This window comes from Ranitomeya variabilis, chromosome 6 (genome assembly GCF_051348905.1).
Source record: "Ranitomeya variabilis isolate aRanVar5 chromosome 6, aRanVar5.hap1, whole genome shotgun sequence".
Taxonomy (NCBI): Eukaryota; Metazoa; Chordata; class Amphibia; order Anura; family Dendrobatidae; genus Ranitomeya; species Ranitomeya variabilis.
The window spans coordinates 494,775,774-494,799,761 of record NC_135237.1 but is presented as its reverse complement, the minus strand read 5'-3'; the positions used below and the strand labels follow the sequence as shown (position 1 = coordinate 494,799,761).

Here is a 23,988-nt window from a genome sequence, read left to right as displayed (position 1 = left end):
TTCTGAGCCCCAGTGTGCATAAACCACTTTTAGCGTTCAGATTTGGCAGGGGTATCATTTCCAAAATGGGATCACTTGAGGGGAGATTCTGCTCTCTAGCACTTGAGCTTTGTATGTGGAATCTGCAAGCTATTCTAGGAAAATCTGCTCTCCAGGAGGCAAATAGCACTGCAGCCCTACCGAGACTCTCCGTATGGCTAAGCAGTACTGTACAGCCACATAAGGGGTATTTCTACATTCAGCAAAAATTGTGGGTTAAATTCTGGTGCCAATTTTACCCACTACTTGTGTGAAAATATAAAATCTGTGGCTAAAACTAAATTTTTGTGTTCAAAATGTAATTATTTTTTCTTCACTGCCCAATGGTGTAAAATTCTGTGACTCAACGATGGTGTGAAAATGATCACTGCACCCCTAGATTAATTTATCAAGAGCTGTGTTTTGTAAAATGGGGTCACGTATGAGGAGTCCTGCTGTTCTGGCACCTCAGGGGCTCTTACAGTGGGTCATGGCTCCCTCAAACCATAATAGTAAAATCTGCACTATAATATGGTGCTCCTTCCCTTTTGAGCTTTGCACTGTGCCTCAAAAGTAGTTTTCACCAACACATGGGGTATTGGAACACTCAAGATAAATTGCACAACAATTTTTGGGGTCCATTTTAACCTGCTACCTTTGTTAAAATAAAAAAATTTGGTGCTAAAAGATTATTTTTGTGGAAAAAATTTGATTTTAAATTTTCACGTCTCTACATTATAAACTTATATTAAGCATCTGGGGTTCAAGGTACTCACCAAACATCTAGATAAGTCCCTTGAGGGGGTCTAGTTTCCAAAATGGGGTCACTTATGGGGGGTTTCCACTGTTTAGGCACATCAGGGGCACTCCAAATGTGTCCTCTCTCAATTCTAGCCAATTTTGTGTTCAAAACCTCAAATGGCGCACCTTCCCTTCCGAGCCCTGCTGTGTGCCTAAAGAGTGGTCTTATTCCACACATGGGATATCGGCGTACTCAGGAGAAATTGCATAACAAATATTGTAGCTCATTTTCTCCTGATACATTTGAGATAATAAAAAGATTGTGTCCAAAGTAATATTTTTGTGAAAAAATGTTAAATGTTTATGTTTTCCATCTTGTTGCTTCTGTTCTTGTGAAGCACCTGAGGGGTTAATAAACTTCTTGAATGTGGTTTTGAACACCTTGAGGGGTGCAGTTTTTAGAATGGTGTCACTTTGGGGTATTTTCTGTCATATAGGCTCCTAAAGTCACTTCAAATGTGTGGTGGTCCCAAAAAAATGGTTTTGTAAATTTTGTTGGAAAAATGAGAAATCACTGGTCAACTTTTAACCCTTACAACTTCCTAACAAAAAAATGATGATTCAAAAATTGTACTGAGATAAAGCAGACATATGGGAAATGTTATTTATTAACTATTTTGTGTAACATAACGCTTTGATTTAGGGGCAAAAAAATTAAAAGTTTGAAAATTGTGAAATTTTTGCAAAATTTACATTTTATTCACAAATAAGCGCAAGTCATATTGAAGAAATTTTACAACTATCATAAAGTACAATATGTCACGAAAAAACATTCTCAGAATCACTGGGATTAATTGAAGTGTTCCAGAGTTATAACCACGTGAATTGACTGTTGTCAGATTTCAAAATTAAGGCCCAGGCATTAACCTACAAAGTGGCTTGGTCCTTAACCCCTTCCCGACCTGTGACGCCATGTAGGCATCATGAAAGTCGGTGCCAATCCAACCTGTGACGCCTATGTGGCGTCATGGAGGGATCGCATCCCTGCAGATCGGGTGAAAGGGTTAACTCCAATTTCACCCGATCTGCAGGGACAGGGGGAGTGGTACTTCAGCCCAGGGGGGGTGGCTTCAACCCCCGTGGCTACGATCGCTCTGATTGGCTGTTGAAAGTGAAACAGCCAATCAGAGCGATTTGTAATATTTCACCTATGAAAATGGTGAAATATTACAATCCAGCCATGGCCGATGCTGCAATATCATCGGCCATGGCTGGAAAACCTAATCTGCCCCCCCCACCACCATCGATCGCCTCCCCAGTCCTCCTTTCTGCCCCGTAGTGTGGTCCGCTCCCCTCCGTCCTCCTGTCCGCTCCCCCGTTCTCCTGTCCGCTCCCCCGTGCTTCGATCCACCCCCGTGCTCCGATCCCCCCGTGCTCCGATCTCCCCCCAAACTTACCGAGCCTCGCGGTGTCCGTCTGTCTTCTTCATGGGTGCCGCCATCTTCCAAAATGGCGGGCGCACGCACAGTGCGCCCGCTGAATCTGCCGGCCGGCAGATTCGTTCCAGGTACATTTTGATCACTGTGATAAAACCTAACCAGTGATCAAAATAAAAAAATAGTAAATGAACCCCCCTTTATCACCCCCATAGGTAGGGACAATAATACAAATAAAGAAAATATATATATATTTTTTCTTCCCCCACTAGGGTTAGGGTTAGGGTTAGGGCTAGGGTTAGGGTTAGGGCTAGGGTTAGAATTAGGGTTAGAACTAGAGTTAGGGTTAGATTAGGCTATGTGCACACATGGTGCGGATTTGGATGCGGATCCGCAGCGGATTGGCCGCTGCAGATTCGTAGCAGTTTTCCATCAGGTTTACAGTACCATGCAAACCTATTGAAAACCAAATCCGCTGTGCCCATGGTGCGGAAAATACAGCGCGGAAACGCTGTGTTGTATTTTCCGTAGCATGTCAATTCTTTGTGCGGATTCTGTTTTACACCTGCTGCTCAATAGGAATCCGCAGGTGAAATCCGCACAAAAAACACTGGAAATCTGCGGTAAATGCGCAGGTAAAACACAGTGCCTTTTACCTGCGGATTTTTCAAAAATGGTGCGGAAAAATCTCACACGAATCCGCAATGTGGGCACATAGCCTTAGGGTTAGGGTTGGAATTAGAGTTAGGGTTGGAATTAGGGCTAGGGTTGGAAAATGGGTTAAGATTAGGCTTGTGGTTAGGGTTACGGTTAGGGTTAGGGGTGTGTTGGGGTTAGGGTTGTGGTTAGGGTTGGGATTAGGGGTGTGTTGGGTTAGGGGTGTGTTGGGGTTAGGGTTATATCTAGAGTTGGGATTAGGGTTTGGGGTGTGTTGGGGTTAGTGCTGGAGTTAGTATTGAGGGGTTTCCACTGTTTAGGCACATCAGGGGTCTCCAAACGCAACATGGCGCCTCCATTGATTCCAGCCAATCTTGCGTTCAAAAAGTCAAATGGTGCTCCCTCCCTTCCGAGCCCCGACGTGCGCCCAAACAGTGGTTTACCCCCACATATGGGGTATCAGCATACTCAGGACAAACTGGGCAACAATTATTGGGGTCCAATTTCTCCTGTTACACTTGCGAAAATAAAAAATTGCTTGCTAAAACATAATTTTAGAGGAATGAAAAATTATTTTTTATTTTCACGGCTCTGCGTTATAAACTTCTGTGAAGCACTTGGGGGTTCAAAGTGCTCACCACACATCTAGCTAAGTTCCTTGGGGGGGTCTAGTTTCCAAAATAGGGTCACTTATGGGGGGTTTCTACTCTTTAGGCACATCAGGGGCTCTGCAAATGCAACGTGATACCCGCAGACCATTCCATCAAAATCTGCATTTCAAAAAGTCACTGCTTCCCTTCTGAGCCCCGACGTGTGCCCAAACAGTGGCTTACCCCCACATTTGGGGTACCAGCGTACTCAGGACAAACTGAACAACAACTTTTGGGGTCCAATTTCTCCTGTTACCCTTGTGAAAATAAAAAATTGCTTGCTAAAACATTATTTTTGAGGAAAGAAAAATGATTTTTTATTTTCACGGCTCTGCGTTGTAAACTTCTGTGAAGCACTTGGGGGTTCAAAGTGCTCACCACATATCTAGATAAGTTCCTTGGGGGGTCTAGTTTCCAAAATGGGGTCACTTGGGAGGGTTCTACTCTTTAGGCACATCAGGGGCTCTGCAAACGTAACATGATGCCCGCAGACCATTCCATCAAAGTCTGCATTCCAAAACGTCACTACTTCCCTTCCGAGCCCTGGCATGTGCTCAAACAGTGGTTTACCCCCACATATGGGGTATCAGCGTACTCAGGAGAAACTGATCAACAACTCTTGAGGTCAAATTTCTCCTGTTACCCTTGGGAAAATGAAAAAATTCTGGGCTAAAAAAACATTTTTGAGGAAAGAAAACACATTTATTATTTTCACAGCTCTGCGTTATAAACTTCTGTGAAGCACTTGGGGGTTCAAAGTGCTCACCACACATCTAGATAAGTTCCCTTGGGGGTCTAGTTTCCAAAATGGGGTCACTTGTGGGGAGTTTCTACTGTTTAGGCTCATCCATCAGGGGTTCTGCAAACTCAACATGACGCCCGCAGAGTATTCCATCAAAGTCTGCATTTCAAAATGTCACTACTTCCCTTCCGAACCCCGACGTGTGCCCAAACAGTGGTTTACCCCCACATATGGGGTATCAGCATACTCAGGAGAAACTGGACAACAACTTTTGGGGTCCAATTTCTCCTGTTACCCTTAGGAAAATAAAAAATTGTGGGCTAAAATATTTTTGAGAAAAGAAAAATTATTTTTTATTTTCATGGCTCTGCGTTATAAACTTCTGTGAAGCACTTGGGGGTTCAAAGTGCTCACCACACATCTAGATTAGTTCCTTGGGAGGTCTAGTTTCCAAAATGGGGTCACTTGTGTGGGAGCTCCAATGTTTAGGCACACAGGGGCTCTCCAAACGCGACATGGTGTCCGCTAATGATTGGAGCTAATTTTCCATTCAAAAAGCCAAATGGCGTGCCTTCCCTTCCGAGGCCTGCCGTGCGCCCAAACAGTGGTTTACCCCCACATATGGGGTATCATCATACTCAGGACAAACTGGACAACAACATTTGGGGTCCAATTTTTCCTATTCCCCTTGGGAAAATAAAAAATTCCTGGCTAAAATTCATTTTTGAAGACAGAAAAATTATTTTTTATTTTCACTGCTCTGCGTTATAAACTTCTGTGAAGCACCTGGGGGGTTAAAGTGCTCACTATGTATCTAGATAAGTTCCTTGGGGGGGTCTAGTTTCCAAAATGGGGTCACTTGTAGGGGAGCTCCAATGTTTAGGCACACAGGGGCTCTCCAAACGCGACATGGTGTCCGCTAACGATTGGAGCTAATTTTCCATTCAAAAAGTCAAATGGCGCGCCTTCCCTTCCGAGCCTTGCCGTGCACCCAAACAGTGGTTTACCCCCACATATGAGGTATCGGCGTACTCAGGAGAAATTGCCCAACAAATTTTAGCATCCATTTTATCCTGTTGCCCATGTGAAAATGAAAAAAATTGAGGCTAAAATACATTTTGTGTGAAAAAAAGTACTTTTTCATTTTTATGGATCAATTTGTGAAGCACCTGAGGGTTTAAAGTGCTCACTATGCATCTAGATAGGTTCATTGGGGGGTCTAGTTTCCAAAATGGGGTCACTTGTGGGGAAGCTTCAATGTTTAGGCACACAGGGGCTTTCCAAACGCAACATGGTGTCCGCTAACAATGGAGATAATTTTTCATTCAAAAAGTCAAATGGCGCTCCTTCCCTTCCGAGCCTTACCATGTGCCCAAACAGTGGTTTACCCCCACATGTGAGGTATCGCTGTACTCAGGGGAAATTGCCCAACAAATTGTAGGATCCATTTTATCCTGTTGCCCATGTGAAAATGAAAAAATTGAGGCTAAAATAATTTTTTTGTGAAAAAAAGTACTTTTTCATTTTTACGGATCAATTTGTGAAGCACCTGGGGGTTTAAAGTGCTCACTATGCTTCTCGATACAGTTATATGAAAAAGTTTGGGCAACCCTATTAATCTTAAGCTTAATGTTTTATAAAAATTGTTTTTTTTGCAACAGCTATTTCAGTTTCATATATCTAATAACTGTTGAACACAGTAACGTTTCTGCCTTGAAATGAGGTTTATTGTACTAACAGAAAATGTGCAATCTGCATTCAAACAAAATTTGACAAGTGCATAAGTATGGGCACCCTTATCATTTTCTTGTTTTAAATACTCCTACCTACTTTGTACTGACTTACTAAAGCACTTTTTTTGGTTTTGTAACCTCATTGAGCTTTGAACTTCATAGCCAGGTGTATGCAATCATGAGAAAAGCTACTTAAAGTGGCCACTTGCAAATTGTTCTACTGTTTGAATCTCCTCTGAAGAGTGGCATCATGGGCTCCTCAAAACAACTGTCAAATGATCTGAAAACAAAGGTTATTCAACATAGTTGTTCAGGGGAAGGATACAAAAAGCTGTCTCAGAGATTTAACCTGTCAATTTCCACTGTGAGGAACATAGTAAGGAAATAGAAGAACACAGGTACAGTTCTTGTTAAGGCCAGAAGTGGCAGGCCAAGAAAAACATCAGAAAGGCAGAGAAGAAGAATGGTGAGATCAGTCAAGGACAATCCTCAGACCACCTCCATACTGTGTATGTTACTGCTTGTGCACATGGCATTTTTGGATTCATGGTGTACAGATCCATAATGGGACACCCTTTGCCTGATAAAGACCTATATAGTAAAATCTCATCCAATATTGCTGACCTAATTATAATTTAGATATATTTTATTAATTTTAGGGAAAGATATAGTGTCTCACAGAAAGTATCCAGGTCTATAGAATGGAGAGGGTATGTGCACATGGCTTATTCATTGATAACTAACACTGGTCAACTAAAGGTTTTATCATTCCAAAAATTGTTTGCAAAATACTGAAACCAATTCTGCTGATTAAATTGTATTACTCCTACACAGAACTTTCTCTAGGAATGGCTGAGACAAAATAAAGGGCTATGTATGATATTCGAGTTGGCATTGTTATTCTATCTGCCTTTAACAATTTCTTCCACAACAATGATGAATGATGATTCTCATTTTAGTTCTGAAAAAAAGTCATTTCTTGAAAAGTTTTCTATACCAAGATTTTCGCTACATTTAGTGATTAATTTTCTTTTTTATTCTTCAGAGGAGATAAAGAACCCAAGTAAAAACATCCCTCGCAGTATATTAACAGCCATGTGTGCAGTGATTGTCTTCTATCTGCTGGTGAACATCTCATACCTCACTGTTCTGACACCCAAGGAGATTGTATCTTCAGGTAAGGTGATTTCCATTTTGTTAATGAAGCCAGAAGCTACAGAACATCAACAGTTGATGTGATTTGTCACATATGAGAGAAGACTGAAGAACTTACAAAATGAGATCTGAAACCCACTCTATCATCTCAAAGTTTTTATAATTTCAGATTTCCAACTTCTTACACTTTATTCAGGTGAGAATTTGTGGATACAATGAGGATCCATATATAGTGGGGTAACTAGAGTCCGATGGGCCGTAGTGCAAAAGTTGGACCTGGGCCCTCCCCCTTCCTGCAAGTTGGTTCGATCTGTTTGCTCTTTAATTTTAGACCGTTTTTTTTAGATCATTTCATCTTCAACTTGCTTAACTGTTTACAATAACAGTAAATTTCACCAGGGATGCGCACACTTTTACATGCCACTGTACATGTCCCCCATCCTAGGGATGAAAAGAGATTTTTCAATCCAGCAAAATGAATTAAAAGCAAAAATGCTGTATTTTGAATTCATTAAAATAGTAAGGACTGACCATCACTTCCCAACAGAAAACTGGTGTGAAGAGGTGCAAGCTAAGAGTAGCCACCTCCATGTATAACCAACATATAAAGCTGCACTCCGTAATGCTATAACATGCAAACATGAAATATTTAAAATTAGAAATGCATTACTGCACTAGAAAATAGATTAAAATGAGGATACTTGGCACATAAATTGGCCAATTCATGACTGCCCAGCATCCAACGTCAAGGCGATCCTCTTTGCTGGGAACCTCATTAAGTATCACTTTTAGGTTTTTCTGTCCAGCTGGAAAAGCACATTGTTTTTGGGTTCAAAATTCTCTGCTCATTCATTTAATAAAATATCTTCCCTTGAACGTTCAGACAGCCATAGTGTTAAATGATCAACGTCTTTCAGCCTAGAGTTCTAATATGTATTGGGGCCTCCCAACTCTCCCCTTTCAGATGATGTCAGGGGAGAGAATGATTTGACTGTTAGGGTATGTGCACACGTCCGGATTTCTTGCAGAAATTTCCTGAAGAAAACCGGAAATTTTCTGCAAGAAATCCGCATTTTTTTTTTGCGTTTTTTTTCCATTTTTTTCGCGTTTTTTTAGCATTCTGCAAGCGTAATTAGCTTGCAAAATGCTAAAGTTTTCCAAGCGATCTGTAGCATCCCTTGGAAAACTGACTGACAGGTTGGTCACACTTGTCAAACATAGCGTTTGACAAGTGTGACCATCTTTTTACTATAGATGCAGTCTATGCAGCATCTATAGTAAAAGATAGAATGTTTAAAAATAATAATAATAAAAAAAAAATGGTTATACTCACCTGCAGGCGTCCGTTCCTATAGATGCCGGTGTGGTTCAGGACCTTCCATGACGTCGCGGTCACGTGAGTGGTCACGTGAGTGGTCACATGACCGGTCTCGACCAATCACAAGACCGCGACGTCATCGCAGGTCCTTCACCGCACACCAGCTATAGAAACCGAAGCAGCAGCATGCAGCAGAGAGGCGGGAAGACATCGAAGGTGAGTATATGACTATTTTTTATTTTAATTCTTTTTTTTTGACCAATTATACGGTGCCCAGTCCGTGGAGGAGAGTCTCCTCTCCTCCACCCTGGGTACCAACCGCACATAATCTGCTTACTTCCCGCATGGTGTGCACAGCCCCGTGCGGGAAGTAAGCAGATCAATGCACTCCTAGGTGTGCGGAATCCCCTGCAATTCCACATTTTAATGAACATGTTGCTTTTTTTTCCGCGATGCGATTTTTTCGCAGAAAAAAAGGCTACATTTGCACAAAAAATGCGGAATACACTGAAAATAATGGGAGGCATATGTAAGCGTTTTTTTTGCGTTTTTATCACGTTTTTATAGCGAAAAAACACGAAAAAAACGCGAAAAATACTGAACGTGTGCACATGGCCTTAGAATTTCAATGGCTGATACATGTTTGTTCTTGGTGATAAGCCTCTGCTAGAAGAGTCTGATACAGGGTCTCTCATAGCGGATTCGACATTGCCTGGCCCTCATGGGCTCTCTCATACAGAGCACTAGAATGCTTAGCCAGCAGTGGCTCTCTTGTACAAAACACTAGAATGCTCAGCCGGCATTGGCACTCTTTTGATATAGAACACAAGATGGCTCTCTGAGCTGGCAGTGGCTTTCTCATACAGAACCCTACAATCCTCAGCCAGCAGTGGTTCTCTCACATAGAACACTAGAATGCTTAGTCAGATGTGGCTTTCTCATACAAAACACTAGAATGCTCAGCCAGCATTGACACTCTCATATGGAACACAAGGCTGATTGTTGAGCTGGCAGTGGCTCTCATACAGAACACTAGAATGCTCAACCTGTAGAGGCTCTCTCATTTAGATAACTAGAATGCTCAGCTGGAAGTGGCTTTCTTATACAGAACACTAGAATGCTCAGCTGGCGATGGCTTTCTCATACAAAACACTAGAATGCTCAGCTGGCAGTGGCTCTCTCATACAGAACATGTGCATTATACTACATGAATTACTATGGGCTATGCATTATACTACATGGATGACTATGGGCTGTGTATTATATTATATCAAGGATACGAGCTGTGTATTATACTAATATGGAGGACTATAGGCTGTGCATTATATATGGTGGTGCATTATACGGAGGAAAATGGGGGGTGAATTATATCTGGAGGAATATGGGAGCGTATTATACTATATGAAGGACTATGAAGGTGCATTATACTGTATGGAGGCCTATGGGGGTGCATTATACTATATTGAGGACTATGGGGAGTGCATTATACTTCTGGTATTGGGCTCCATGACTTCAGTGTATGCCCCTGGTGAGTACAACGGTTTATTTTTTTCTATACGTTAAAGAACAGCAGCAGGATGGGGGCATATGCCAGGATGGGATATATATATATATATATATATATATATATATATATATATATATATATATATACACTCACCGGCCACTTTATTAGGTACACCATGCTAGTAACGGGTTGGACCCCCTTTTGCCTTCAGAACTGCCTCAATTCTTCGTGGCATAGATTCAACAAGGTGCTGGAAGCATTCCTCAGAAATTTTGGTCCATATTGACATGATGGCATCACACAGTTGCCGCAGATTTGTCGGCTGCACATCCCAAAGATGCTCCATACAAGGCAGGATGGATCCATGCTTTCATGTTGTTTACGCCAAATTCTGACCCTACCATCCGAATGTCGCAGCAGAAATCGAGACTCATCAGACCAAGCAACGTTTTTCCAATCTTCTACTGTCCAATTTCGATGAGCTTGTACAAATTGTAGCCTCAGTTTCCTGTTCTTAGCTGAAAGGAGTGGTACCCGGTGTGGTCTTCTGCTGCTGTAGCCCATCTGCCTCAAAGTTCGACGCACTGTGCGTTCAGAGATGCTCTTAGGCCTACCTTGGTTGTAACGGGTGGCGATTTGAGTCACTGTTGCCTTTCTATCAGCTCGAACCAGTCTGCCCATTCTCCTCTGACCTCTGGCATCAACAAGGCATTTCCGCCCACAGAACTGCCGCTCACTGGATTTTTTTTCTTTTTCGGACCATTCTCTGTAAACCCTAGAGATGGTTGTGCGTGAAAGTCCCAGTAGATCAGCAGTTTCTGAAATACTCAGACCAGCCCTTCTGGCACCAACAACCATGCCACGTTCAAAGGCACTCAAATCACCTTTCTTCCCCATACTGATGCTCGGTTTGAACTGCAGGAGATTGTCTTGACCATGTCTACATGCCTAAATGCACTGAGTTGCCGCCATGTGATTGGCTGATTAGAAATTAAGTGTTAACAAGAAGTTGGACAGGTGTACCTAATAAAGTGGCCGGTGAGTGTATATATATATATATACGGTATATAATCAGGATTGGGGGCCGTTCAAATCTTGCACTGGGGCTCATCAGACTCTAGTTATGCCACTGGCCAATGCTTGTTTGACAGCTATCTAATGTGTATACCGATTAATACCAAGGACACTCCTGCAGGCAGACTTAGTGATATAAATGAGAGCTGTAAGCATTCAGATGTAGTGACTGAGTTCCACCTAATAGTGGCAGCACACAGATTTATTTTCATCTTTTTACTCTTGCTGAGTGAAATCAAGCATTGTATTCTAAAATTACAATCTGAGAACCAGAGTTGTAACTCTTACAGAGATATATTCTAGAATATATGGACCTAAAATGAGATGATGTCCACTGTTAGATATAAATGTATGTACGATTTTGTTGTAGAGTTATTTGAGAGCTGAATGATTTTAGATTCCCTGGTGAGACTGTGCCGCTGTGATCTGATGCAGCATCTTGCTTCTTTTTAACTTTGCAGAATCTTACAATACCTGGAGAATTATGTTAATACTAATGTCTTATATGTTGATTGAAGATCAGCATGGAGAGCCCAGACACAGTGCTGGTTGGAATAACTTCACTTTCTTGGACTTCACATGTATATATATATATATATATATGTATGTATGTATGTATATATATATATATATATATATATATATATATATATATATATGTATGTATATATATATATATATATATATATATATATTAGACTGAAAAAACAACAACTTGTCCTTTTGGGATTCAACCATCACTTTTTACGTAAAGCATCCAAATCGAAGTAGTGTGTAGCAAATTAATAAATATAATAAATTACTACAACACAGTGAATTAGAGCTGAGCTAATTACTTTGAGGCAAGTTGAATTTGCTTTGAATATTTCTAAAACTTTAGATGCTCCTTAATTCAATATTTTAGTGATTCACTTAATGGGAATTTTCAACTCAGCAAAATCATGGCCGGCCCACCTCCATTTTGCTGATTTGTAGTGTTCTGGGAAAAGGGTGAAAATAAATACCCCCTTACGATATCAGGGCACACTCCGCACCAGAAGCACAGAGTAAAAGTACAGGAATAGATCATAACATGCAATACAAAAGAAAGGATGAGAAGGAGGAAGCTGGAGGGAGGACCAGGCAAGAGGCTGTAGCAGTGAAACTGGTGAGGGGCGAGATTTAATTTTCATTTTCAAACCAAACATTTATTACTTTCTGGGATCTGGAGAGACCTAAAAGCATAATAAGGAACATTCGATTCACATCAAATAAATTAAATAGGAATCAAAGTCTCTGTCCAAATTAAAGCGAAACCTTATTTATATCCTATCAGTTTAAAGGTTGTGAACACGTTTATGACTACAGCAAGACATCAGTGCTTATCAATATCACAAGTTTGCTTGTGGACAGATTTTGTGTTTTTTTTTCTCTACAGCATTGCAGAGTTATGGGCTACTGAAGTTTCGATGCCACTTTTTCCCTTAACTCAAGGGAGTCGCAGAGATTCTTCTATGGGGCATTTACTTTTTCCCCTGTATGACATTGACCAATTGACATCATCATATAGAAAAAAATAAACCGCCCCCTGAGAAAGACATAACAACGGGTTTTCTGCTTTATTTGGGGAGATTAGATTAGTAACATTTTATCATGTTGATAACTCTTCATACTGTCGCCTCCTGCCAACGTGGCATAGTGATAGGAGGAAATCCGCAGGAGTTCCAGAACGCTCCATTGGACAAAAACACACTGCAGTTCTCCTCCTAAATATATAAACAGCCAAATATAATGAAAAGCAGCACTCCAAATTCATAGGCGCTAATAACTGCTGTGGAATTTTTTCATAAAAAGTGATGTTAAAGTCAATGTGGTCTGAGCATTATTTACAAGGGTTCAAAAAAGACATAATAAAGTCAATCCATCAAGTTCAGCTTTCCTCAGTTATAATCCATTCATTCCTCGATATAACCCACAATACCATTTGGCTTTAGATAAACATTTACCCTTTTTTGTAAAATTCTGGCTAGAGATGAGTGGATGGATCCGTGGAAAATTTTGTTTTAGTCAAATTCCCTAAAGTTTGTGGTTTCATGCGATTTCAAATATTTTGAACTTTGATTCGCAAAAAAAACTTTCCTGCCACCATTTCCCATGCTGCTGAAGTATCAGAGAGTGGACTAACATTATTTTGCGTTGCTGCTCGGGCCTCCCTGTAATGCCCTGCATTTATGACATCTTATGGATTATTATACACTAGATGGCAGCCCGATTCTAAAGAATCGGGAGTCTAGAATCCATATATACTTTATTTATTCAAATGTAAGAATAATACAATTAATAAATAATAGTAAGAAAGAACAAAAAATGGCTGCACTCACCAGCTCTTGACAATTCTTGTTATTTAAGGTACAGTTACACAGGATCCATGAACATGCTTATGAGGGGAGGAATGAAAGACATCAGACAACAACTTTGCATGTTGTGGCAAATGCCACAACAACGGTTCTTTGCTTAAGAACAATAATGTAAATAATAAATAATATGTATCAATAACTATGTATATTGGTATGTTCTATGACATTTTAAAATATTTCATTATTATGTGGAAAAGCTCTTAGTACCCATACTGGCGCATACTTGTGTGCCCATCAGGTATTTTCACAGTAATTTTACATCTGATGGGTTGGTATGAAACGTTTTTAATCATTTCTTGGGCTTAGCTAAGCCTTCATTTTAAATAATTTTAATAAGTACAACAGATATAAAAGCCTTTTTGTGTATCCAAATTTTTTGTGTTTATTTTTACAGAAGTGTAAAATTTAAGAAATCAACGTTCATAGTACACCGATGGGCTAATATAAGCATGCCCATCAACCACGTCACGGTAGCCTTTGAACTGATGGGTCCTAACTAACTGATTCCTATTTCTTAATACTCAAACCTCTTTCACATCTGCATGTTTCTGATATTTGCAGAAGTAATGTTAAAAACAATACAACTTCCACACTTGGCACCAAAGAACTGACCTACAACACACTTTCAGCAAGTGCCATGCAATGTAGATGAAGCTTGGAGTTAACTTGCAGTAAATGCGGCAAACGCGGCTTCGACAATTGCATTAAATGCAGCCACAACAAAAACACTGGTAAGTGGAGATTTTGTGGCGAAAACTGCAGAAACCACATGTGCCGCACCTGCCGCAAGTGAAGTACAAATTCCGTATACATTGCATGCAACTTACAGCAAGAGTGGCGTGGGTCAGCCCTTAGGCAGGAAGTGCAGAAATAGCCTTTTTTCCACCATAAATTCTCCAAATAGCAGAAAAATGTTGATGTGAAAGCAAAATCTCTATTCTTTCCCTATCTATCTAAATATGTACCTATCTATATATCTATTTCTATGTACAGAACACACCTGGAGATAGAGATGTGTGTGAACAGCCATCCCACCCGTCTCTTACCTCTTCACAAAAACCTCACCCTTTTTAAAAACAAAATGAAATCTCTCAGCAGCTATACTGCTGGAGCTTCAAATACAGGTTCCTATCACCAAATACAGGCATTTGGATGATACACATCTTACATCTTGTACTTAATGTGTGTTCTACTTACCTATAAAAATATGTATTGATATATCATATTTCTAAATTTATGTAGATATGATATAGAGTTATTAACCCTATATGCTAATGAGTACGTATGTTATATACGTATTTCCTACATAAGTACTTAAAATCTATATGTCTATGGCTACACTAATTTTTTTTTGTTTTTGTTTTTTTTCCTTATCTCTATACATAGAATTTGCCTATTGCTGTCTATGTTATTAGAAAAACTGAATAATGAAAAAAAAGAAAAGTAACTTTAAACTAAAATATTTTTGTAGATAATATTACGTGTGAAGACTTTAGTACTATCAGCCAATAATTGTCCTTGAAGTGGTGTATTAACCACTTTAACCCTCACATTGCAACATTGCTTCACCCTGGAAAAAGCAACATACAATTGACCATGGGCAAAAGCAGGTTCTGGTAGATAAATGCCAACTCGATGGAGGGTCTGGCCTTGAGATTTATTTATGGTCATTGCAAATGCGGGCTTGATGGGAAATTGTCTCCGTCTTAATTTAAAAGGTAATCCAGTCTCTGATGGACACAAATCAATTCGTGGAATGAATACCACATTTCCTGCTGCTGACCCACTAATTACTTTAGCCAGTATGATATTGGCATGTAAGGCAGTGACAATGAGCCGCGTACCATTGCAGAGACCTTTGTTCGTGTTCAGATTACGTAATAACATGACAATGGTGCCAATTTTAAGTTTCAGCCGATGTGAAGGCATTCCAGTTGGTGTTAGTGAATTCAAAAACTCAAGTGGGTATTGATCGAGGTCATCAGCTTCATCAGGATCGATGGAATCATCACTGATATATTCAGTATAGTCACCTATCAATAAATCCATGACTTGGGAATTGACTTTCTCAACGTCCTCATTTTTTGGACATAAAATTGCATGAGATGCAGCTGTATTTATGCTTTCGGTGTCATTCACATCAATACAAAGATTATCTCCAAAAATTTCAATTATTAAAGAGCCAGTGCATACCATGTCTGGAGGAATTTCAATTACATCATCTCCAAGGTTATGTTCATTAGATAGTTCACCATTTCCCAGTTGAAGCAACCAACTGCTGTAGTGAGGATCAATGGAGCGCATGTTGTTAATAAGTGGCAGGCGAGTAAAATGTTGCCAGTGTTGTGAATATTTTATACAGCTCTCTACAACGTCAGTTCTTGTCCCATGAGGGATGACAGGAAGACATTGTCTAAAGTCGCCTCCAAAAACAATCACTTTACCTCCAAACGGTGTTTTTTCTTTGTGAGCTACATTTGTTGTCATGACATCACGTAAAACTCTATCAATGACATGCAATGCATATTTGGATAGCATTGTGCACTCATCAATAATAAAAAGTTTAGTGCTGTGCAAATCTTTTGCTGCATCGGTATCATTCTTAATCCTGGAAACAGATGTTTCATTCACAGGAATTGGAATCCCATAAAGAGAATGAATGGTTCGTCTACCTTGTAGCAAGTTGGCGGCAATTCCAGTAGTGGCAGCAGGTGACACAATGTCTCCTTGTCCTCTTAGCTGATGTAGGAGTAGATGATATAGGTACGTTTTTCCGCTGCCACCAGGACCATCAAGGAAAAAACACTTTGCTGTAGAATTAGTGTCTTCTAAAGCTTGAGTGATAGCATCAAAAGCAAAAAGTTGGTCCTCATTTAGAGTAGCTTTCATTTCAGCAGCTGCTGATAACTCATAATCTTTATCATACTGTGGGAGGAGGTGTTGTTTCTTGACTGGACGTGGCAAATTAAAATCAGTATAAGTTTTGCCATGAGCTTTAAGAACATGTTGGACATCTGTCATAGCATAGCCTTCACAATTGACACACTCCAGAGTGTCGGAGTGGTATGCATAGCAGTAGTCTTCTACAAAGTGTTCCTTAAATTCATCCCATAAGTCCCGAGGTTTAGCTGGAGGACCAAAAATACAAATGTAGGCAAACATGTCACGTAGCTGTGCTGGCATGTTGAGAATACTGGCATCAAGTAATGTATTTCTCCACAGACTATCATCAAATAGTAAGCCAAGAGCTAATGCCGCATCTTTGAAGGTTTCATGTGTGACTCCGTGTACAGTTTTTATGCTGTCAAAACTGGTTGCACCTTTGACATGTAACAATAACAATCTTAAATAGTAGCGTTCTTGGTCTTTCACACTGACAGTATACATTCGTCCAATCACAGAACCACCTGCTCGCTTTCTAACTTCCCAAGAACCTTCTTTCCAAACATAGTTTTCGGGAATTTCACGGTATAAATAAATATGAGCATGATGGTCGTTCTGATTAAGCTTGAAGTAGGCCATAAGTGTAGAATTTTGATGGAGCTTTTGTTTGATGTTTCCAATAGAGTCATCCTCATGAAAATAGAGTGGCTGAGAATGCGGTAGATGTACAGCAAGGCGAATGATGCTATGAGATTGTTTATGCATTGGATATGAGAATATTCGCCAAGCTGCCTCTGGTGCACTGACATATCTTGAATCCATGAATTGGTGTGTTTCATCATGTTGGATGTTAGTCTGGCAGATTTCAAGATTGGCTTTATCATGTCCTTTGTAGACGTATTTAAATAAATATTTCACAGCCTGAATGGAACCACAAACTTCGACATTTATATGGCACTTGTATTTTAATAGCAGGAACGGATTATATGGAACCACCCACGAATTGTCAATCATGTTAGAATGGTGTTGAAAAGATGGGCCAAAGTGTCTGCGATAAGTAGGATAGGCGTCCTTAGCTATGATGGTTCTTGGTTGCAAATCTTTAGGGAAACCTTTTGTACACTTCCCCAGATCCATACAGGGAGAATTTGGGTTGTGTTCTCCACACGGACCATGAATCATATGTTGGAGAACAATTTTATGGAGCTGAGGGTAGTGGGTAGGATTGGGAATTTCAGCCCACACTGTATTGTCTATGTCCTCCTCAGTCCTTAATTTGGAGTTGCTGTCCAGAATAATCAAAATGTGAGCGTGTGGAAGGCCACGTTTTTGAAATTCAATTACATGAACCATAGCGCAAACTTTCCCAAATAATCCGTTGTTAATGTCTTTTAAGAGTGCTTCCAGTTTTATTTTGAAAACACGTGCCACCAAATCAGGTCTATGTTCCACACGCTGCCAAGGTTCCAAATTCTCAGTAATCTCATTCCATTTCGGATTACAGGTCATGGTGATGAATAGATCAGGACGACCATATTTAGTCACAATAGCCATGGCATCCTGGTACCGCTGCTGCATATTCCTGGGACTGCCTTCAAACGAAGATGGTAAAATGACCGTTTTTCCAATGGGGATGCCCTTCTCAATGGATTTTTTCTGGAGATGTTCCTGGAGTACACAATAATCCTCTACTTTCAAATCCTTTTGGTGTTGACGGATATAATTTAGGCGATTTGCCTCGATTTTCACATAAGCATCCACTAAGTACTGCTGAGTGAGTTTGCCACCATTCAGGAGTGGATTAAACTGATTACGGACAGACAGCACATAGCAGTAATATTGCAGTTGTGTAACTCTGCGTGGACTTTGCCCTTGTTGCTTGAGGCCATCATGCCAGCCCTGGTCTCCGTAAGGGAAAAATAAAGGATAGAGTAAAGCATCTAAATTACTGTGTAGAATGCTGACCTGTTGTGTTCTTGGCGCCAAAGGATTTTTTGGGTCCGGTTGTAAATGTATTAAAATATCACGATTAAATGGTGGCTCTCCATTGTCATTTTCAAATACGATAGCAACTTCATTGACAGTTGGATTATTATATCGGCGAGGGTCTTGATTCCGATCTTGTTTAAGGGCCATGATGATATTTGGCATGAGAGTGCCATTAGCTTCAGCTTTAAGATGTTCTTCATGTTCCACATCTCGTAACATTTTGTAGGCAGCAACAAAGGGATTCACATTGTCTAACTGAAGAGCAATTATACTCATCAAAGTGGGATGACATTTTTGATTTTGTTCACAGTTTAAACGTTGTTCATTCGCGGTAGCGGTATCCAAAATATACAGTTGGGCATAAGCTGGAACTTGATCATCACTGGGATGTAGGGTTCCAGTACGATGATATATTTGTCCATGTATACGGAAACAGTAAGGGCCATGTCCAGGTGGAGGGGATATATTGGCACCCATGGAGGCGAAAGCAAATGAGCTGTTAATACTATGAATATTTTCCATGAGATTCTTACTGAACTCACTCTCCCCTGTCAGCAATCGTTTAAAGACCTCGGGATATTGGGGTATAGGTATATGCACTTTACTCTTGTGACAACACAGAGTAAAATTTTTATCTGCTGGTATCTCAGCATTAAAATGTAATGCTTGACAATGTTCACATAAATAGTTCATAGGACCACAGGAGTGTTCTACTATGGTACTGTCATCATTAGTAAAACCTGTAGGATGTTGAGGTACAGGTTGTGGTAACGGAGCATTGGAATGTTTCTTTAAGCCAACATATATAAAGCGTGGACCTGGTAGAGGATCTTCACTGTCCACAGATTCAATCACTGAGGAGTTGGAAGGTGTATCGTGGTCAGGGTTTATTAATATGGAGGTGCAAGCGTTTTTTTTGCGCCGTTCACGGCGTGCACCAGCTGCATTTGGTAATGGTTTGTTTGTTGCCTTAGAAGAGTCAGGTGTGAAGCATGTCTTATAAGCAGACTTAACGGTGTACAGGCGACGGCGTTTATCATTTGGAGTGTAAGTAGGACAGTGTTTGCGCTTACGTGCAGATTTACCAACGGTTAAAGGAGCTTGAGGCTGCACACATTCTATGAATGGAGACAAAGAAGCTGTATTGTGGGCAGAATCTATGACTGAGGACGTGGAAATATTATGTTTGCAACGTTGAGAGCGTGCAGCAGCAGCTTTATTACTTAATCGATTAGTTTTGTCCTCAAAAGACTCATTAGTAATGCGTTTATTGCAAGCAGCATTAACAGTGTCCAGGCGCTTCTGTCTGTCCTCTGTAGTCTCGTTAGCACGCTGTTTGCGCTTACGTGCGGCATCGGCGGCTTTTCGCTCTGCGTCATTGGTATACTTATTATCAGACCTGATGTTACGTGCGCCATCAGCAGCTTTGGGCTCTGTGTCATTAGTATACTTAACAGTGTCCAGGCGCTTGCATCTATCCTCTGTACTCTTGTTAGCACGCTGTTTGCGCTTACGTGCAGCATCGGTGTCTTTTCGCTGTGCGTCATTGGTATACTTATTATCAGACCTGATGTTACGTGCGCCATCAGCAGCTTTGGGCTCTGTGTCATTAGTATACTTAACAGTGTCCAGGCGCTTGCATCTCTCCTCTGTACTCTTGTTAGCACGCTGTTTGCGCTTACGTGCAGCATCGGCGGCTTTTCGCTCTGCATCATTACCATACTTTATATCAGACCTGATCTTACGTGCGCCATCAGCAGCTTTGGACTCTGTGTCATTAGTATACTTAACAGTGTCCAGGCGCTTGCATCTATCCTCTGTACTCTTGTTAACACGCTGTTTGCGCTTACGTGCGGCATCGGCGGCTTTTCGCTCTGCATCATTACCATACTTTATATCAGACCTGATCTTACGTGCGCCATCAGCAGCTTTGGACTCTGTGTCATTACTATACTTAACAGTGTCCAGGCGCTTGCATCTATCCTCTGTACTCTTGTTAGCACGCTGTTTACGCTTACGTGCGGCATCGGCGTCTTTTTGCTCTGCATTATTAGTATACTTTATATCAGACCTAATCTTACGTGCGCCATCAGCAGCTTCGGGCTCTGTGTTATTAGTATCCTTACTATTAGAGCTCATGTTGGCTAAGCTAAACAGCTTTAAGCGTGGTGGTGGCAAACAACAGGTTAATAAGAGGCAGTGTCAGGTAGTAGGAAAATAGCCAGTTAATAATAGGCAATAGTTCTTTGCAGGAATACAGATATTAATAAATAGGCAGTTTATATTGCAGAGAAATTGCTGGGCAATAATGGACAATGTCCTTATGTGGCAAATAATAGAGCAATATACCCAGTGTGGCAAAGAAGAGGTTAATAAACGGCAGTCTCTCAGTATAACAGTCAGTGAATAATAGGCAGTATATGGAGAAAACACCAAACAAAAGTTCAAAATTGGTGTGAAAATGTCACTGAACCACTTCACAACTAAATATATATAGTTTTGGTAAATGGTATTATCATTTTTTTGACGAAATTCGGCAGGAGCTTGAAGAGCGACGTCACTGGGACCGCCTCCATGCAGTAGAAACTTGCTGTGAGGTAAAAATTCAAAAATCACACCAAAATGGCGGGCGGAGTGTGTCACAGTACGGCATATTTCTGATTGGTCGCTCGCGGCAGGCGGCAACCAATCAGAAAAGTGCCGCGCACCACGAAGGCATATATCTTTGTCCACCCTGAGCGGGCGTAGGACGCTGGTGACGTCACTTATCTCCGGACAAAGCCACGGAAGTTGGCACAAATTGCCGGAAGTAGTATTCTAGGCAATTATATATTAGATCACCAGCCATGTGTACGATTATCGGCCGAAAGCCTCTCTGGAACCAATAATCACCCCATGTAAAGGTATCTTTATAAGTTAAAGATTCAGAATACTATGACTTTTATCATATCCTGAACAGTCAAGTTTTTTATGAACCGTTAAGGTTTTCTGGTTGAAGTAAAAAAAACTCTGAGTATTTACAGTTTGAAACCATAAAATGTTGAAAAATTATGTCATTCTTGAGTATATCACTCAATGGTGCTCATAAACGTGTCAAATTTGATCTATAATATACTTTAATATACGTTACTTTAATCTTTAATATACTTAAGAACAGGGCCCCAGACATCACACAGGGGGTCTGAAACACCGCACAGTGGTCCAAAATATCGCTGTGCTCTGCCTGGGGCCCCATATGCTGCCTGGGGCCCCTGTGCTCTGCCTGGGGCCCCATATGCTGCCTGGGGCCCCTGTGCTCTGCCTGGGGCCCCTGTGCTCTGCCTGGGGCCCCATGTTCTGCCTGGGGCCCCTGTGCTCTGCCTGGGGCCACTGTGCTCTGACTGGGGCCCCATATGCTGCCTGGGGCCCCTGTGCTCTGCCTGGGGCCCCATATGCTGCCTGGGGCCCCTGTGCTCTGCCTGGGGCCCCATAGGCTGCCTGGGGCCCCTGTGCTCTACCTGGGACCACTGTGCTCTGCCTGGGGCCCCATATGCTGCCTGGGGCCCCTGTGCTCTGCCTGGGGCCCCTGTGCTCTGCCTGGGGCCCCATGTTCTGCCTGGGGCCACTGTGCTCTGCCTGGGGCCCCATAGGCTGCCTGGGGCCCCTGTGCTCTGCCTGGGACCACTGTGCTCTGCCTGGGGCCCCATATGCTGCCTGGGGCCCCTGTGCTCTGCCTGGGGCCACTGTGCTCTGCCTGGGGCCCCATATGCTGCCTGGGGCCCCTGTGCTCTGCCTGGGGCCCCTGTGCTCTGCCTGGGGCCCCATGTTCTGCCTGGCACCCCTGTGCTCTGCCTGGGGCCACTGTGCTCTGCCTGGGGCCCCATATGCTGCCTGGGGCCCCTGTGCTCTGCCTGGGGCCCCTGTGCTCTGCCTGGGGCCCCTGTGCTCTGCCTGGGGCCCCATGTTCTGCCTGGGGCCACTGTGCTCTGCCTGGGGCCCCATAAGCTGCCTGGGGCCCCTGTGCTCTGCCTGGGGCCACTGTGCTCTGCCTGGGGCCCCATATGCTGCCTGGGGCCCCTGTGCTGTGCCTGGGGCCCCATGTGCTGCCTGGAGCCCCTGTGCTCTGCCTGGGGCCCCTGTGCTCTGCCTGGGGCCCCATGTTCTGCCTGGGGCCCCTGTGCTCTGCCTGGGGCCACTGTGCTCTGCCTGGGGCCCCATATGCTGCCTGGGGCCCCTGTGCTCTGCCTGGGACCCCATATGCTGCCTGGGGCCCCTGTGCTCTGCCTGGGGCCCCTGTGCTCTGACTAGGGCCCCATGTTCTGCCTGGGGTCACTGTGCTCTGCCTGGGGCCCCATAGGCTGCCTGGGGCCCCTGTGCTCTGCCTGGGACCACTGTGCTCTGCCTGGGGCCCCATATTCTGCCTGGGACCCCTGTGCTCTGCCTGGGGCCACTGTGCTCTGCCTGGGGCCCCATATGCTGCCTGGGGCCCCTGTGCTCTGCCTGGGGCCCCATATGCTGCCTGGGGCCCCTGTGCTCTGCCTGGGACCACTGTGCTCTGCCTGGGGCCCCATATGCTGCCTGGGGCCCCTGTGCTCTGCCTGTGGCCACTGTGCTCTGCCTGGGGCCCCATATGCTGCCTGGGGCCCCTGTGCTCTGCCTGGGGCCCCATATGCTGCCTGGGGCCCCTGTGCTCTGCCTGGGGCCCCTGTGCTCTGCCTGGGGCCCCATGTTCTGCCTGGGGCCCCTGTGCTCTGCCTGGGGCCCCATATGCTGCCTGGGGCCCCTGTTCTCTGCCTGGGGCCCGATATGCTGCCTGGGGCCCCTGTGCTCTGCCTGGGGCCCCTGTGCTCTGCCTGGGGCCCCATGTTCTGCCTGGGGCCACTGTGCTCTGCCTGGGGCCCCATAGGCTGCCTGGGGCCCCTGTGCTCTGCCTGGAACCACTGTGCTCTGCCTGGGGCCCCATATGCTGCCTGGGGCCCCTGTGCTCTGCCTGGGGCCACTGTGCTCTGCCTGGGGCCCCATATGCTGCCTGGGGCCCCTGTGCTCTGCCTGGGGCCCCATATGCTGCCTGGGGCCCCTGTGCTCTGCCTGGGACCACTGTGCTCTGCCTGGGGCCCCATATGCTGCCTGGGGCCCCTGTGCTCTGCCTGGGGCCACTGTGCTCTGCCTGGGGCCCCATATGCTGCCTGGGGCCCCTGTGCTCTGCCTGGGGCCCCATATGCTGCCTGGGGCCCCTGTGCTCTGCCTGGGGCCCCTGTGCTCTGCCTGGGGCCCCATGTTCTGCCTGGGGCCCCTGTGCTCTGCCTGGGGCCACTGTGCTCTGCCTGGGGCCCCATATGCTGCCTGGGGCCCCTGTGCTCTGCCTGGGGCCCCATATGCTGCCTGGGGCCCCTGTGCTCTGCCTGGGGCCCCATAGGCTGCCTGGGGCCCCTGTGCTCTACCTGGGACCACTGTGCTCTGCCTGGGGCCCCATATGCTGCCTGGGGCCCCTGTGCTCTGCCTGGGGCCACTGTGCTCTGCCTGGGGCCCCATATGCTGCCTGGGGCCCCTGTGCTCAGCCTGGGTGTAGGACACTGGTGACGTCACTTATCTCCGGACATTAGCTCCGGACATTAGCTCCGGACATTATCTCGGGACATTAGCTCCGGACAAAGCCACGGAAGTTGTCATAAATTGCAGGAAGTAGTATTCTAGGCAATTAATCTCCGGA

At 43.6% G+C, this 23,988-nt stretch overlaps 1 protein-coding gene across 1 annotated transcript in view; it reads left to right on the top strand.

Moving 5' to 3' along the window:
- SLC7A13 (solute carrier family 7 member 13) overlaps positions 1-23,988 on the top strand; it is a 73,144-nt gene that overhangs the window by 33,856 nt on the left and 15,300 nt on the right. Inside the window, exon 2 of the mRNA XM_077270747.1 lies at positions 7,023-7,154. Within this exon, the coding sequence (XP_077126862.1) occupies positions 7,023-7,154 (132 nt within the window). The remainder of the gene's footprint in view (positions 1-7,022; positions 7,155-23,988) is intronic.